The sequence below is a fragment of the Benincasa hispida genome, chromosome 2, assembly GCF_009727055.1.
Source record: "Benincasa hispida cultivar B227 chromosome 2, ASM972705v1, whole genome shotgun sequence".
Taxonomy (NCBI): Eukaryota; Viridiplantae; Streptophyta; class Magnoliopsida; order Cucurbitales; family Cucurbitaceae; genus Benincasa; species Benincasa hispida.
The window spans coordinates 40,534,486-40,552,971 of record NC_052350.1 but is presented as its reverse complement, the minus strand read 5'-3'; the positions used below and the strand labels follow the sequence as shown (position 1 = coordinate 40,552,971).

The 18,486-nt window shown below is 32.2% G+C and overlaps 1 protein-coding gene across 1 annotated transcript; it reads right to left on the bottom strand.

Moving 5' to 3' along the window:
• Window positions 1-2,329: 2,329 nt before the first annotated feature.
• Window positions 2,330-4,587, bottom strand: LOC120071707 (tryptophan N-monooxygenase CYP79A68-like). Its single transcript, XM_039024087.1, has 2 exons — window positions 3,545-4,587; window positions 2,330-3,183 (listed from the first exon to the last, which is right to left on the bottom strand). Exons 1-2 carry the CDS (start codon window positions 4,541-4,543, stop codon window positions 2,524-2,526), a joined length of 1,659 nt encoding a protein of 552 aa, XP_038880015.1. The 5' UTR covers window positions 4,544-4,587; the 3' UTR covers window positions 2,330-2,523.
• Window positions 4,588-18,486: the final 13,899 nt, after the last annotated feature.

Below are 18,486 nucleotides of genomic sequence, written 5' to 3'. Positions count from 1 at the left end.
GTACAATCACAAAAAGAGAAAGAGTGTCTCTCTACATAAACAAAAAAAGTTTCTTCCTTCTCTCGCACACAAAAAAACTCTCTCACAAAAACTCTCCCTACCAAATTAAGGATCCAACAATCTATGATTCTTGTCCGAAGAATAGCAAGAAAATCAAGTGATGGTGTCTTGCTATGGGTTTTTGTTTGTTCTTGACTTCGGGAAGATGTTCCATTATTTGTGAGTTTGTAAAAGGAGGAGGACTACATTGAATATTCCTCTCTTTCCCTTTAAAGCATGTTGTATGTATATATGTTTATCTTGTGTATATGTTGTATGTTTTCTCTATTTTTCCCTTCAAAATGAATAAAAATGGCACGTGCGTTCACTCACTTCTGCTATAGAATTTCATTCCTTCACCGTGGCGCTATCTCGATTTTTATAAATAATATATTCTGTTTTTCACCATTTTCTCTCTCTCTCTGTCTTTTTTTTCCCACTTTTTGGGTAGTGCATGTATTGAAACTCTTCTCCTTTGATCAACATGTCGATTGTGGGCTAAGTTGACGGTTTCTAGCTTAGGCATTGAGTAGACTTTCCCATGCTTACACACCTTGTGAGATTTTGATCTAGTTTTATGTAATTTTCTATATTGTTGACAACTTCTTTTCTGATTATAAATGATTATTGATTATATTTCTGCTAACGTTGTGTAATCAATCACTATGATTTACTTTGCAATATGTGACATTCAGTTATATGTTAATCCGGTATAGTAATCGGATAAATTAGCTTGTAAGTTGTAAATTCATCCCAATGAATATTGTCTAATTAACCTAAGGAAGAATTAAATTGAAAATGTTTAGTTTGGCATTTTCAATTGGATATTCGACTAAGCGATATCGTCATTCTTAATGTGATTAGCTAAATTAGTTTGGATGCGCATTGCATCTAAATAATTTGGTTAATTTGATAATTTGGACCCTCACCAAGCTTTTCTAGATGAGGTGGCTAAGCTAGAAAACATAGAACTAATTTGATGAATCCATGATCAAGTTGCAATTTTGGTAACTCAACAGCCTAGGCTATCCATTTGAATTTATTTCAACCCCCCCCCCCCCCCCCCCCCCATTCGGTTACCTCGGGCTGTAAACTGTTTGACTAAGAAAATTCTTTGGTACGGTTTAAATTATTTTGTTTGGAATGTAGGCAACAAATTCCACAAACCAATTATATACCTAATCAGTACCAATTAAGGATATCGATGATAATGATATATTTATTAAATATGAATGATATCGGTATAATTTTCTAATATTTTGAATCAGGTAGTGTCCGATAAAGATCGATGTGAAACTATATCAATATCGATATTGTACCTATATGTTTGAAAAATTGATATTGTATACGATATATAAATCTATGCAAAGCAATAATACCAACACAATAACTAATCCAATAGAGCAACTAGCAATGAATGGGAGGAACAACTGAACCAGATAATCAAAAACCCAAATATTAAACTTACAAGTATGAAACAGACAACCAACAAAGGTGTTTGAGTAAGAAAATCGAATGAGCAAAATGCTTAAATGTCCAAAATGTCGAAGGTTCAAAATTTTGAAACCAGAAACGTTTGAAAGGTTGATACTCTTTTAATATAACACGAGGGCATTATAGTGATCAAAGCAAAACACCCATTCTATTAGCAGTTGTTAAAATAAACAGACCTTAATGGAAATCAAATTACGATCGCAGATTGTTATGTAAATAGACTCAATAAAATTCAATTCCCTGTAGAATTGAGCCCATTAAAATGAGACATGAATGAGATCCATTATGATTCGATAAATTTTGATTACTGATGTGTAAACGTAGCCTCATACAAACTAATTACAACTAAGCACAGCTGTAGAACTCTGTTCATAGTGATTAAGAATGTAAATGAATCATTCTCAAACTATTAAGAATGTATTAATATTTTTTAAAACTTTGTTTTTCAGGTTTTTAATTCAATTTTGGGATGGTAATAAAATCATTTAAATGTAAATTGGAAAAAAAAAAAAAACATCCACCATTCTAGCCTAAATTTCAAAAAAAAAAAAAAAAAAAATCCATTTTTAATATATATACACAATTATATCTAAACATACCATCCGTAGTTACACTATTTTATCTCTCTTCAATTTTTTTGGTATTAGTATTTTTTGCTCACCTCAACATTCAATATAACAATCATAGTGATATGGGATCGAACCTTTGACTTATAAGAAAAGTTGTAATACTAAATTATCAATGAACTAAACTCAATTTGACAATATTATCTTTAGAATGTAATTTATCTCGCCCGAACACACAAGTTATTTACTGTTATATTGCCCACAGCCATATATAATTTATCTTAACAAATAAGTGAGGAAGAATACATAGAAACACATGACTATTACATAAACTATTATTGTTGTTTACATAGAAACAGCACACAAAGCATATATATGGCAGCTGAAAGGACAATAACTACGTACTTTTATTCTAAGACTAGTTTTAGGTAGGTCTTGGTTCATGATCAATAAGGTTAGGGTACATACTATGAGATAGACGTGGCTGTGCGTGTAGCTGTAATGGGGTTGGGACAGAGAGTTGGTGATCGGTTTCAGAGAAGTCCATTTTTGTGATTCCTGGTGGTAAGCTCCAAGAAAAGCCTTGTAAAAGTCTAGCAAATAGCATCATGGTAATGTTGGTGCCAAGTGAGCTACCAACGCACCCTCTCCTCCCTCTAGTGAATGTGATGAATCGTAGACTTGGTTCTGATATTCCCAATTCTGTCATTGTATCATCTTTTAGATGACGTTCTGGATTAAATCTCATTGGATCCTCCCAGATTCTTGGGTTTCGGCCAAGACCTATTCGACTCAGCAACACTTCACTGCCTTTGGGAATTAAGTAACCATTCACAATGATGTCAGAGTTTGAGACATGAGGAATATTGAAAGGTGAAAATGGATGAAGTCGAAAAGATTCTCTAATACAAGCTGTGAGATACTTGAGTTTTGGGATATCAGATTCTTCAACTAGCCTTTCTCTCCCAACTACTTCATCCAATTCTTCAACAGCTTTCTTGAGAATTTCTGGTTGATTGATTAATTCTGCCATTGCCCATTCCACTGCATTTGATGGATTATCTATTGTTGCAATTTGTAACTCCTATTATTAAGGTTGGAAAGAGTTCACATTAGTACCGGTCTCTAAACTTTAAAAAGTGTTTAATAATCAATTTAATAATTTCATCAACTTTTAATTTTCTAACTAAAAGAACTTTGAACAATAAAAATATTTAAAAGGTCATTTAACTTGTCCAGTAGGATCCATGTATTTAAAAGTCAAATAAGTCCAAATATTAAATAACCGACATTTTTTTTAAAAAGGTCAAGGATTAAATGGATACAAACTTTAAAGTTCAAAGATTGAATTTAATAATCATTTAATCACACATGCATGTATATATATATTTGTATGAGAGTAATGTATCCATGTTTATTATCATCTAAAGTTGTAGAATGCTTACCGTAATTTGAGCCTTAATCTCTTCAATTGACAACAACGAATTCCCATGGTCATCTTTAAGTGAAATAAGGATATCAAGAATGTCCTCTATCACTCTTATTTTCTTGTCTTTCCATTGCTGCACTCTTTCGTCTATAATGGGTTCATCATACTTTCGGACGACATTCAAAGCTTTCTTCATAATTTTCTCATGGCCATCTAAATCAAATGGCTTCAAACAAGGTACAAAATCTGATATAGAAAATGCATTAACATGCCTAAGAATGGTCAACAATGCTTCATTATGATCTTCTTCTTCAGAAGTTGGCCCTCCATCTTCCCTCCCTTTGCCATAGTATCTTCTATTGAATAACATTCTTCTGATAATGTTACCACAATAATGTTGTGTTATGCTTCTAACATTAATCACTGCACCTCCTCCATTTTTACTAGTAAGTATAAAAATGTAGCATAAAAGATTATCGGCTTCGGCAGTTCTTTGGCCAAGCATTTGATGAAGCGACGTCGGATTGAGTACTTCTGATGCGAGAATTCTTCTCATCTTCTTCCATTGGTTTCCCATAGACGAAAATGCTGTGGTGAGATATCCACGACTTAAGATATCAACAGTGTTGGAAATAGAAGAACGTGATGCAAAGATAGAATCATATGTCTTGAGAAATTGAAGAGCGAGTTCAGGAGAAGTGACAGGGATTATGTAAGTATTTCCAAGGCGTATGGAAGCAATTTCAGTGTTGAATTGCTTCATTACTGAATGAATCCATTGGTATGTTGGGGATTTGTTGGTTAATATTGTTGGGAGGCACCCCACTAGTGGCCATGGCTTTGGACCTGGTGGGAGAGGTGCTTGTTGAACTGAAAGTTTTCTTCTACGATTATAAAAATGGGAAAACAAAACGGAAGTGAAAGCCATAAATACAAACACAATGAAGGTTTTGGTTATGGCTATTGGGGAATGTTGGTGTGCCAATTGACTAATGAATAAGAAAGCAGCTTCCATGACTATCTCTCACTCACTCTCTCTATGTGTAGTAGTGGAATGTTTTGTAGTTACATCCTTGAGGGGATATGATGTGTATATATATATATATATAGTTAGACGATAACTATTTTCATTGGTATTAATTTATCTGAATGAATTAAAAATATAACAATAAAGAGTTTATGATAGAGAATCTAAAAATCTTCTAATAACAAAAATTGATTGAGTTTTTGAATTTTTTATTTTGTGTTAATATAGATGAATCTTTAGCTATTCAACAAAGCCACTAGATGGATAAATAAAATTCAATTTTATATCTAATAAAGTAGTTAATTTGTTAAAAGTTTGAACTATAATAAAGACTTGTTAGATACAAAAATTGAAAGTTAGCAATATAACATATCAAACTAACAATTGTCCTATTCTCGTAATAATAATAAATAGTAATGATATTTTTTTTTAATACACTAATACGAAGTGAGAGGATTTAAATTGCATACCTCTTTTTTACTAATACTAACGCAAATGGAAAGTCAATTAAACTACACTCTCAATTTGGGCTTATTATTATTATTTGAAAGAACCAATAATATTATTTGTAATACTAAGTTTCTTGGATTATTATTTCTAACCGAGTATTAAAGCCCATTAGTACCATTCCAACCCCTTTTTGCTGTTAAAACGCTTACGATCACAATTCCCTCGTTTGTTATCCTCTTTTGTCTGTCGAGAGAGCCGTTTCCAACCAAAGATGAATAAGAGATATTTTTCGACAAAAGAAAAAACAAATAGATATTCTCTTGAAAAGAGGAAGTTTGTTATTTTGGGTACCATGAAAGAGATTAATATTTTGAAATATCTAAACTTGATTTTGAAAATTTTCTTCTTATAATTTTTAAAACAAAGGAATTTTCAAAAAGATTTCTCTCCATACCAAACATAATATAAAAACTAAATAGGTTAATTGTAATAAGGAAACGTGTTTTTCAAAAGCGAACACTCATATCGACGAAAATAAGATGGTACGTGTTTGAACAAAAATATCTCCTTCGACAATCTACTTTGGTACTATATCAAATTACCGATTAACAAAAAAAAAAAAAAAAAAAAAAAGCTTAGTTGATGATTGAAGATAAATTTAATATTATATCATCTCTAGCAACTTTTTTTTAGGGTAATTGGAATTTGTAGCATTTTAGGAAAATAATAATTAAGTGTATAACATCATTTACAAAAAATTGCAAGTAAGACAAATCTAGACTTATATTGTTGATAGACTCTCAAGTCTATCAGCAATAGACTTCCATCATTGATAGACTCTTTCCAGTGATATGGTCTATCACTGATAGACTTCTACCAATAATATTGTTTATCACTAATAGAGTATTTAAATTTGGTCATATTTGCAATTTTTTTTACATTATGTTATATCTACTAATACTTTGGAACTAATATCTATATTTGCAACTGTCCCCTTTTTTTTAAATAAATATTTGAAACCTGAAACATGCCACTCGTTGTAAATTGATTGAGTCATCTCAACAATTAAAAAAAAAAAAACTTTAAATCATAATTTATTAATTAGATTTTTTCTTTTTTAGTAAAATAAGGAACGAAGAGATTCAAACCACACAACTTAATTTTTTTCCCCCTTTTTTTCTAGATACAATTTTGAAATATTGTAAATGTGCGGTAGATAGACGCATATCTTGTGACTCACATTACTTTGATTGCAATACACATTCTTATCATTTGAGCACACAATTTTGCACATTTTAAATGGATGGATTATTAATATTGTCAAATATAACTTTTCAGGTACAATTTTGCATCTGATTAAAAATGAGACCCATTAGAGGTTAGGTCTGTAAGCGTAATCGTTTATAAGAGAACATGAATACGGCAAATATTCTTTTATATGCATTTGTTCGATAACACTAATTAGTGGGTCAACTTATTTATAAATATGACAAAATATCACTTGTAATAAATATTGATAAACACTTATAGATATCTATCGGTTACTATATTTGTATTAGACAGTGACATTTTGCTATATTTTATAAATATTTCTATCAAATTACCCCACTAATTATTTATTTATGTATCAAGAACCACTTGTTATTTTATTCTTACATGAACAATGCAAATAGATACCATATTTTTTATTCAACTTTTCTAAAAATCTATCAAAGTCTAAATTCTCAAACTCATCCTTTCATATTCATATATTTTTCATACCTATTCTCTCATAAAACTTTAATTTCATTCCATTTTAATAATAATGATTTTTATTATCAGGTAGTCCTGCATTCTTCTTATAATATCGTTCCTCTCCAATTAATATTGATTTCCACTTATTAGATCTTCTTCATAATTCAAGCTCACAAGTGAGGGAGAGTGTTACATGATATGACATAAAATTTATCTTCATCCATAAGTTTAAGCTTTTGGGTCAATCGGTAATTTAAAAAATATTTTATATTAAAGAGTGTTAAATTACAAATTAGTCCATATGATCTGGAAAAAGTTAAAACTTAATCCCTATTATTTTAAAAATTAAAATTTAATTCTTATGGTTTGATAACTTCATAAATAGGTTTTGTAGTTTGATGAAATCTGACTAAATATGAACTAAATAGTGCCTAAAAGATTAATTATAAGATTTAAAATTCACTTCTTGATGGTACCTAACAAATATATGGTGAAAAAAGAGGTTGCATTTCAACCACAAAAATATGTGTGGCCTTGACACCGTTAAAAAGTGTGTTTTAATTTTGATTTTCAGAGACAGATATATTTTTTTGTTTCTTATTTCAACCACATCTTTTGAAATGACTTTAATACTGTTTAAATAATTATCACTTACTACAAATGAAATATTTGTTTTTTTTTTTGGTTTACATTAGTCCAAGTTGTCAATTACAATGTTGATAAAAATGCAGAAGATTTTTTTTAATAGAAATATCAATGTCCAATTCTGAAAAAAAAATAATTAATATGAATTTTTTTAATAATATTTAAATTATTAAATAAACATTTCATTCTTTTTAAATAAATTCAAATTTATCATTATTAAATATGAGTTAATATTAACAATGTTTGTTATTATTGTTTTAATTATTTAAATCAATAATAAAAAATATTTTAGCTTTTTTTATTATAGATTTAATAAAAACTTTAAGTTAATTATATTATGGAATGGAATTAAAAAAAAAAGTTTAAAAAATAAAGAAACAATAGATTTAAGCTACTCTTTTATATATAAATATAAATAAACACACATACACGGGGTCGACTTTTTGAGAACTAGGTCATTACTACCATGCACGAAATAAATAAATCTTCTATAAATAAATAAATCATCATTAAAATAAATTAGTTTGGGATCCCTCGAAAACGTTAAGAACACTATAACGTTGAAATGTCAAATTACTAAACTAAATGGTTCTGTCTTAAACATTCAAAACACATCTTGAAAATATGACACTAATGCGGAACTGATTCACTACTTCTATATAGAGCACCTCACATGCACGAACGCATGTGCACACACATACACATGCACACACACGCACACTCGCACAAACACACACACTCATGCGCACACTCACATGCACATGCACGCACACATACTGCCACACACACACACTGCCACACACACGCACATGCATGTGTATGTACACATACATGCACATGTACACACATACACACTCGAGGTAGGAGACGGGGTAGGAATATCATCCCTGATTTAGGGACCCAATTTATGTCTCTGATTTGATCTTATCCTCAGTCAAACTTCGGATTCTCCGTCCTGATCGGGAAAGGTACACATGGGGATCTTAATTTGATCCTATCCCTGGTTAAACCGAGGATTCTCCATCCTAATCAAGGAAGGTACCCACGGGGACCCAAACCTATAGATATTTTTTCCAACCCTAATCACAAAGTCCATGTAAACCCCCAAACTGATTCTTACTAAGTGTTCATAGTTATGGTATCGCAAACCCTGTTAACTATTTCCTAAGTATTTATAGTTATTGTGTGATGCTTATATTGGTTAACTTATTTGCATGTCATGTTGTTAGTGTGTGAAAGCATAAAGGGACTTGAGAGAAAGAAAATTTTCTTAGTATGGAGGAAGGATACTCTCGGGTGATGTAAGGAGCAACCCACACTTAGTGAGGTCTTAGGAGAATGAAGCTAGGCATGGAGATAGGCTTCAAATTGGAGGAAAACTTCCTAATGAAGGTAATGAGGCTTTCAGATGAGTTAGAAGGTTAACACTTAGAAAGAAATTGGTGAGTTTGAAAATAGAAACCCGACCATGCTATGTGTCCATGGGTTAAGGGGAGGAAGTTGGATAGACAAGGCATGAGGCATGCAATGATGGCTATATATATATCGAGGTTAGTGTGCCTAGCAAGGAAAGACTTGGCCAAGGCTACCAAAAGACGATCTGACCTCACAAGGAGGTTAGTGAGGGCAGAGTAAGAGGAATGCGAGCAACTGAGCTTGCCTGAGTGAGCGCATGATGGACACTGAGTGGTGCTAAAGAGGTTCGTAGGTGTGGCCAAGTGGGTGTGGCTCAAGGCAAGGGCTAGGTGACCACAAGGAGTGCATTGACTGGAATGCTTGGAAGTTAGGGCACTTAGTTAACCAAGTTGTATGTGACGATGCTCTGGGTGTTGAGGGGTGCTTAGAGGTTACTCAAGGTATTGACGCGCGGTAGGTTTAGGCACAGGCACCTAAGACTAGGTGAGATGTATGTTGGTTAGAGATTCGATGACCGAGGGAGTGTAGTACTAGTTAGGATGCGTCGATCGAGAAGAGAAGCTTCGTGGATGCAAGTCTATGCGTTGATGAAAATCTGAAGCACCCAACTTAATTACCCAGTTAGTGGGCTAAGTGGCTTGATTAGTGGCCTTAAACAAGTATTGGTGGGCCAATTGTCATGCTAATGAACAGTCTAATCATGCAACCTCTAATGTAAAAATGAAGTTTGGTATGTAGAGCTCTGTTTGCGCATTTTACTCGTGCCAAAGGAACAGAGTTTCTGCCAAACTGAAGCTTGATTTGTGCTGAAGTTGAACTGGGGTTTCTGGAAGAAAATTCTCGTGGATTTGAGCTGAAAGCTGAAGAATTTCCCAAGTACTCAAGGCTATCGGGTTACTCAGGCAAGTTGGAAGAATTTTAAAATTCCAAGTCCATTAGGAAGAATCAGAGGCTGAAATTTTAAGGTAAGAAAGATAAGATGTTTAAGAACAAGTTCTTAGAAGAAAATTTCATGAGATAATGTTTGTAATTTAAGTTATTTAAGCTGGAAATTGAATATGAAAATCTGGTTAGATAAATAAGCAGGTAGCTGCCACCCAAGCATAAACAAGTAGCTGACTGGTTAAGGTTGTGCATGGAGTGAATGTGAAACTGCATGCGATGGTTGAGGCGCAGAGTTGCAGCCTCAAGCGCTCGTCACATAGGCAAGGTAGGCACATCCTGGTGCCAGTAAGCATCCATGTGTGTGCTGCCACCCACCAACCTAGCTGTGCAAGGTAAATTTTGGCTAAGTATGGTGATGTGTTGAGTTTACCTAAGTGTTGAGTTACCTAAGTGTCAACCTAGCTCCAATGTTGGTTTACAAACCAAAAAGACAAAATCATAAGTTAAAAGAGCTAGAAATACGAGAAAATTGAGAAATACTTCGGCCTCCATCGAATTTTAGACTCTTAAACCCTAAAATCTAAAGATGCTATATATAAACACACGACAACGTCACAACGCTGATACCCTGGAAGCCTTCTGCCTTCAACTTCGTGTTGTAGTGCCACGGTGGCACTACAACGCTTAATGCATGACCTCTTCTTTTTTCCATCAATATCTAGAGTGTCCATTGCTACAAAATAGTACTGCGACGCTTTCGCCTTTTGCATGCTTCAGTTTTAGACATTGTTGCACTTTTACTGCGTCGTGCCTTCCCTGGAGCATTTTTTACTTTTCCTTATTCCTTTGAAGCATGGATGCTTGGTATGATTTTTAATTGATCCAAAGTAAGCCTAAATGGCACGTAACACTTTGAAATACATGATTTACTCGAGAACCTACAAATACAAACAATTAAGCACATTAAATATGACAAGGAAGTGAGGTTAGATGCATAAAAAGAGATCTCTTAGAAAGCTAACACCCCAACTTAAATTACTTCAATTGAGCCAAGATTCATAATGCCCAATTTCTCATATAAATATTTAGTTCAATTGTTTTGGTTTGGTTAAACAAGTTTAGTTGGAGCAAACACAGTTCTGTACGCTTTGGTTTGATTGCCTTGGTCTTATAAATTCTTTTGTTCTTCGTCAATTTCATTGTTGAAAGTTAATGTTCTCTTCAGCATTGTAAATTACATGGTCATAAATTTACTTATTGTCCTACAATTAAGTGGATTTACTACAAAATGGAGAACATATTTTAGAAATTTGTCCTACTCGGCCACCATGTCATTTGAGTCGATCCACCAAACCAAGGGACATATCTAAAGTTGGTTCTTCACTACTACAAAGTCCATGTTACTTAATACTTGTAACTTTTAGTTACTTGATGTTTATATGTAAACATCAGTTAGTGTGATTTTCAAAGAAAAGGGTAAAAAAAAGCATAAAAAAATGGAGATTTCACAAAAAGTTTTAGGATTTTCATTCTAACAAAACTTGATGTTCTAACAATGTCAAAGTCATTAGGTTTTTACTTGACACCATTTTAATATTAAGCAATGTCTAAGTGCAAACATACAATGTCGAAGAAGTAATAATCTCGAAGTATTTCGAGTATCGAACCTACAAAACTACCAGTAGTTTTAATTTGGTCAAGATTGTAATTCTAAAGCAATCGAAGGTAACCAGAATGAAGTGCAATGTGAATGAGGCGGAATTGAAGTTAAAAATAGTAACTAATGGTAATCGAACATGGCTAACAATGCTTCAACCTTTCGGACTCTATGTCAAAAGTGATGCAGTCACATCACACCAGGACAGTGAAATATACATAGGTAGAAATCTACACCTATCCAATCTGGTATTTAGTTCCTTTAGGAGTTCTAAGAAGCTACTATCGAATGTTCCCATGGGTAGCTGAGCCCTATATTAATTTAGGTTCAGTTTCTTTACCCCATATCAAATATTAAATTAATATAACGCCTCATTAAATATTTAATTCATATTTAAATATTGTCAACTCCCTAAAATCAGAATGTTTAATTCGATAATTAAAAATCGATTATATCAAATATAATAATCCAAACCCTAAACCAAGTTTGAATATTTCAAATTCTCTCAATACGTTATTCTAAGGTTTAATCCTTTTACGTGCTAGTAAAGGGACCTAACGAACCTATAGATCATGACCTCTGACGATTTGAGATTAATTGGCTAAACTCTTTAAACCGAATTAATCACTATTCTTTAACTACCGAGACATAACACTATAGCTCAATAGTTGCACTCTTCTCATTGTAGATATATTTCTTTCCACTTGATTTAACCATATTAGTAAGTCGATCCTTCACAGGTCATTTGTATTTATAGCTAGGTCAAAATTACCGTTTTACCCTTGTAATGCATCATACTTCTTAAGTCTCCACTAATTCTCTAATGAGCAATTGGTTTATGGTCCTACCAATAAACCGAATCCCTCTAAGTCACAAGAGGGCGGAGCCCCTTTGTTCAAGACCAGGATTCAGTACTTAAGGGAATAACCTATCTGTTGACCCTAAGACGGGTAGGAGTGAATTCTATCTTGCAAGACTTTGTCCCGAACTGTCTATCCGATCTTATCCCTAAAGTGGGAGGCTTATTGAGTGGTAATGTTGAACTACTCTCACCTATGCAGATTAAAGGATAATCTCGAATAAACAAAAGTTCATAGTTAGCTCAGGATTAAGATCGAGTTACCTTAAGTCAGCTAATTGAAATACTAAGTTTTAACAGTAAAGGTCGTTATAAAGAAAAGTGACTATCTCATTGTCCGGTCTTATGCAAACATCTTTTGGATAAGATGCCCCTACTCACATGTCTCTATACAAACGACTTTGGGATCACATCATTTGTATCAATATACAAAACATGTCGCATCCATAGTATCCTCAGGATAAAGTACTCTATTGAAAATAGCAAGTAGTCAGCGGAAGAATTCAGGATCATTAAAGTACTGTAATTCATCAATTTTAGCATCAAATTAAGTATGTTCACCAAATAAAAATAGGGTTTCAGAAAATACTCACCTTTGATGACTTTGAACTTCAAATTCAGTTCTAACTTTCTCAGCTACAAAGTGTAGACCACCAGAAGATCCTTTCTACTATTCTCTTTGGACATTAGATTGAATTGTGGGACTCAAAATGAGCTAGAAAATCAAGGAAATTTAGATGAAGAGAGCTGGTATTTAAACAAGCATTGAAGAACCCTTCTTCAACCTTTGAAACTCGGAAACTTTAGTCTTGCATGTATCTCTACGGCTCAAATTTTGACTGATTTTTTTTTTTTTTTTTTCTCTTTCACCATGCTATACGCCTTCACAAGAAGTTGATACCAATTCATCTAAGTAGGAGGTGGATTTTAAGTGGGAAATTACGTGTTATGCAAGTTAGATAATTCCACTTAGTGGGTCTATCCAAGATTTGATTTTTCCATTTAAAATAAATTTTCTTTTTAATTTTTAGTTTCCTTTTCAAAGTTAATACCAGTTAAGTCTTTAATGAATCTGAAATTTCATTAATTTTACAAAAAATAATTCAATAATTAATTTTAAAATAAAATTAATAGTTAATTAATTAAATAATTTAATTAATTCTATTTGTTTAATATCAAATATTAAATTAATTAGACACCAATTTCAATATCATGGATCCATATTCATGTAATTAATATTTAAATCATATTTAAATATTATCTGATTCTCCAATCTCATTTAATTCAACATGTAATTATATCGCATATAATTACTAATTCCCTTAATTTGAATTTGAACGTTTCAAATTAAACTCACCACTCTATTCTAAGGCTTTATCTGTTTGTGACTAGCAGGGGGACCTAATGAATCTACAGATCATCGGCTCCAACGATCTGAGATTAATCGGTTAAACTCTTTAAACCGAACTAATCGACATTGGTTAACTACCAAGTCACTCCACTAAAACCCAATAGTTGCACTTCTTTCACTGTGGATATAATTGTGTCCACTCGATTTAACCATAATCAATAAGTTAACACTTCACAGGTTGTTCATAATGACGACTAGGTCAATAGCTGTTTTACCCCTGAGATTACATTTTGTTCTTTAAGTCTCACTGATCCTCTCATGAACAATTAGTTTGTGATCCAATTAGCAAACAGAGTCCCTCTCAAGCTAATGAGAGGGTGGGGCCCCTTGTTCAAGATCCGAAATCAACACTTAAGGGAACAACCTTTCTACTAACCTTAAAAGTGGGTATAAGTGAGTTCCATCTTACATGCTATGTCCCCAACTATCTACCCGGCCTTACCCCTGAAATGGGAAGCTTATTAAGCCAGCATTGTTGAGCAAACCCTCACCCATGCATATTGGGTTGTAAGTCCTATAACTCACCGTTTGTAAAGTTAAACATATTCTATTATCAATAATAGATGTTATTGACATTTATTCAATAAAGTTGTTATTGAATATGTAAATTGCACTTGTAAAAACTAAATCTAATAAACTAAAAGATCCATGGCTATTACATGAATACTTGAATTTTATGTGGAGACATAAAGATGGATCAAGTTCGAGTAAAAAATCAAAATGATCTATAGTATATGAATAAGGTTGGGTATTTTATTATGATAACACTATCGGATGCGGCTTGCTTTGTAGATAGTACAAACGATGTGATCTTGAATCGTTCATGTGGAGACATGAGAAGTGGGGACGTCCTATGCAATGAGTTTACATAAGATCAGACCAATAAATAAGTTACTCTTAATTTTTAACATTGTTTATTGTTTAAGACTGATTGTTTCGAATAGATGACCTAGGTAGTTCGACCTTAATCATGAGCTAACTATGAACTCCTGTTTTTTCAGGATTATCCTTAGATTTGCATAGATGAGAGCTTAACAGTGTCGAGTCAATAAGCCTCTCATTCCAGGGGTAAGACTAGATAAATAACTGGGAACATAAGGTGGAACACAAAATTCACACCTACCCAATTTAGGGATAGTAGAAAGGTTGTTCTCTTTAGTACTAAATCTAGGTCTTCAACAAGAACCCCACCCTCTCACTGACCCGAGAGGGATTTGGTTTAGTGATTGGATTACAAACAAATTGTTCATTAGATGATCAATGGAACTTAAGGAACAAGATGTAATTTCGGGGGTAAAACAACACTTGACCTAGTCGTTATTATGGGCAACCTGTGAAGGGTCGACTTATTGATTACGGTTGAATCAAGCGAACATAAATATATCTATAGTGAGAAGAGTGCAACTATCGAGCTATAGTGGTGTGTCTCAGTAGTTAACGAATATTGATTAATTTGATCTAAATAGTTTAGCCAATTAATCTCAAATCGTTTAGAGCTCATGATCTATAGGTCTATAAGGTCTCTCTACTAGCTCGTAAAACATTAACACCTTGGATTATTGAATTAAGTGTTTTTGAAATGTTCAAAATGAAAATTAGGATTTTCAATTTGAAATGTTCAAATTGAATTTAGGGTTTTCAATTTGAAGAGTTCAAATAGCAAACTCGAATTTGAATTTGAAATGTTCAATTTAAAATTAAGAGTTTGGATAATTATATTCAATATAATTAACGTTTAATTTCGTTGAAATTAAACAAAATTGAAGAGTTTAAAATATTTAAATGTTGATTTAAATATTAATTACATGAATTGGATTCATGTTAAAAGTTAAGTGTTTGATTAATTTAAATATTTGATTTTAAATTATTATTTAAATTAATTAATTAAATTTGTTTAGTTAATTATTTAAATTAATTCAATTTCAAAATTAGAATTTCAATTTGAAAAATTGAATTTTAATTTAATTTAAAAATTGAATTTGGATTAGAATAGTGGAATTGTCCATGATTTGTGACAACCCACAATCCAATACCTATCCCACTTCTTCATGGCATCTTGTAGTGTCAAGGGCCTGGTAAAGTCTGTATTGCATGTAAATGATACATAAAACATCTCCAATTTCAGAGATTGAATGATATGCTGGCTGGAAATTTTGAATTTCTGCGGAAAACCACACTCTCTCAAAAAAATCTTTCCATTCCCTTATCCAATTTACAGAAATTCTGAGTTCCACCACTCAAATTCAAGACAGAGAATAGTAGAGAAGATACTCTTGATAATCTACTACTGATTTGAAGGTGAAATTCGTGGAGAACATGTTGAATTTGGAGGATTCATCAAAGGTAAAAGTTCTGAAACCCTTTTCTATGAAAAATGTTTTCATGCATGCTTTTAGAACTCAAATTAAGTGCAATTTGAGTGCTTATTGATTCTGATTGCTTCCAATGCATGTTGTACATTCCATCAATGAAAATCTAATGATAATCCCGAATAAACAAGAGTTCATAGTTAGCTTATGATTAAGGTCAAGTTACCTAGGTCATCGCTTTGAAATAGTCAGTCTTAAACAGTAAACAGTGTTATAAAGTAAGAGTGACTTACTTCTTGGTCTGATCTTATACAAACACTTTGCATAGGACGCCCCACTAGCATGTTTCCACATGAACGAATCAGGATCACTTCGTTTGTAGCACTTTACAACAATTGTAACATCTATAAAGTGAGCTGCATCCGATAGTGCTACCATAATAAGGTACCCAATCTTATTCGTATACTATAGACCGTCTTGGCTATTTACTTGAACTTGATCCATTTTATGTCTCCACATAAAGTCTATATAATAGCCATGGATTTTAGTTTATTGGATTTAGACTTTACAAGTGCAATTTACATATTCGATAACAATTTTATTGAATAAAGCTCAACAATATCTTTATAAAATATGTTTAATGTTACAAACTGCGAGTTTTAAGACATACAACCCAACATACCCAACCCTTTCCATATACTTATAGATTTTTTTAGCTATATGCTAAAACTTTATGTGCTTTTATGTCTCTATATAAAGTTTAAGTATTTATGTCATAGCTATGGGTTAGTTTATTGGATTTAGGAATGAATGCAATTCCATAACATCTTTATTGTAAAAAATCTCAATAATATATTTATTGTGAATAGAATATGTTTAATATTTATAAACTCTGAGTTTTAGGATATTTCCAACAGAAACATGGTCATGCTATACATCGAGCAAGCTTCAAATGCATAATAGAGCATACATGGTAATACTATTCACAGAGTAATCTCAAGGTAAACAATAGAGCAAACATGATCATACGTACACACAGAGTAAGCCCTAAAAGGCAAAATACTCTGACACATGATCTAAAGCCTATATGTTTGCTAAATTAAGTTCGAAATACCTCGTGTATATCATGACTACACTACAGAAACATATTCGCATTAGGGTAGTGAAAAATCACCATGGATACAATGATCTAGTGGTTTGAATACAACTTTAAGTTTATAACATAAAACTTGTTACTTTTGAAAATCGTACTTTCACTTATCTCATAAATCATTCTAAAACAATGATATTTATTCTAAACGTCATTACATAAATCCATAATTTCACATGAAACACATTATCTTTAAAATATTTTAAAACAGATAAAACATTATTTTACTTGAAAATCTTGAATTTGTAAACATCTCGCGAAATATTTCAATTTTTCTAAAATCATGCATAATCATAAATTTAAGGGTTGTTTTCAAATATAAGAGAATGAACCAAAATATTTGCAACTAATAGCAAAATTAGACAGCAATAGATTACAATCTGTGTTTATATGTGTCATGATAGACACATATAGTAGTCTATCGCGATCTACGATAGACTATGATATTTTGCTATTAGTTATAAATATTTTGACCAATTTTATCCTTTAAAATAATTTCCTTAAATTTTTTAATGAAATCTCATAATATTTAACGAATAATAAAAAATTTATAAAATAAACCGCTTTCATAATGATTGTCGATCACAATTGGGATTGTTGTTTGTGATTTTTTACCTTTTTAAGGATCATTCCACTCCATCCCTATGTTTCTCCGGCGAGCTTCATGTGAATTCCATTTGTTTTCTTCGTGCGAGGTGGCCCTTCTTTTCTTTTTCCGTTTCCGACACGGTGGCCGCCTCATTGCCAGACCTTTCCCTTTCACTTTCTTTTTCTTCCATTTTTTTCTAAAAAAATTTTCTACTGCTTAACCAAGTTATTTAATAAATCCAACTGCTTCCACACTCGCTAAGGACTTGATAGTGAACTCATCTTTCAATAATCTTAAGAAATATCATGACGTGCTACCAACGATGTTTCCTCCACTTTTGGCATTTTCGATATTTCTCAACCAATCTCAATCCCCCATACCTCCACCAAATACAAATAAAATCATCAATTATCTTTCTCTCATATTATTATATGGACATGGACATACGTACACATAGAGTAGCCTCTAAAAAGTAAAACACCACAACACATGACCCAAAATCTATGTATATACCAAAATAAGTCCCAAAAACCTCATGTATATCATGACTACATAAAAATATATTCACGTCATTGTAGTGTGGGAAATAACAATGACTACAATAATCTAGTGGTTAGAAAACCACTTTAAACTTAAAATATAAAACTTGTCACTTTTGAAAATCATGCTTTCACTTATCTCGTAAATCATTTTAAAATCATGATTTTTCTTTTGAATGTCATTGGATAAATCCATATTTTCACATGAAACATATTTTCTCGAAAATACTTTAAAACATAAATTCCTAAACATGACTTTAATTGAAAATCTTAAATTTACAAATACC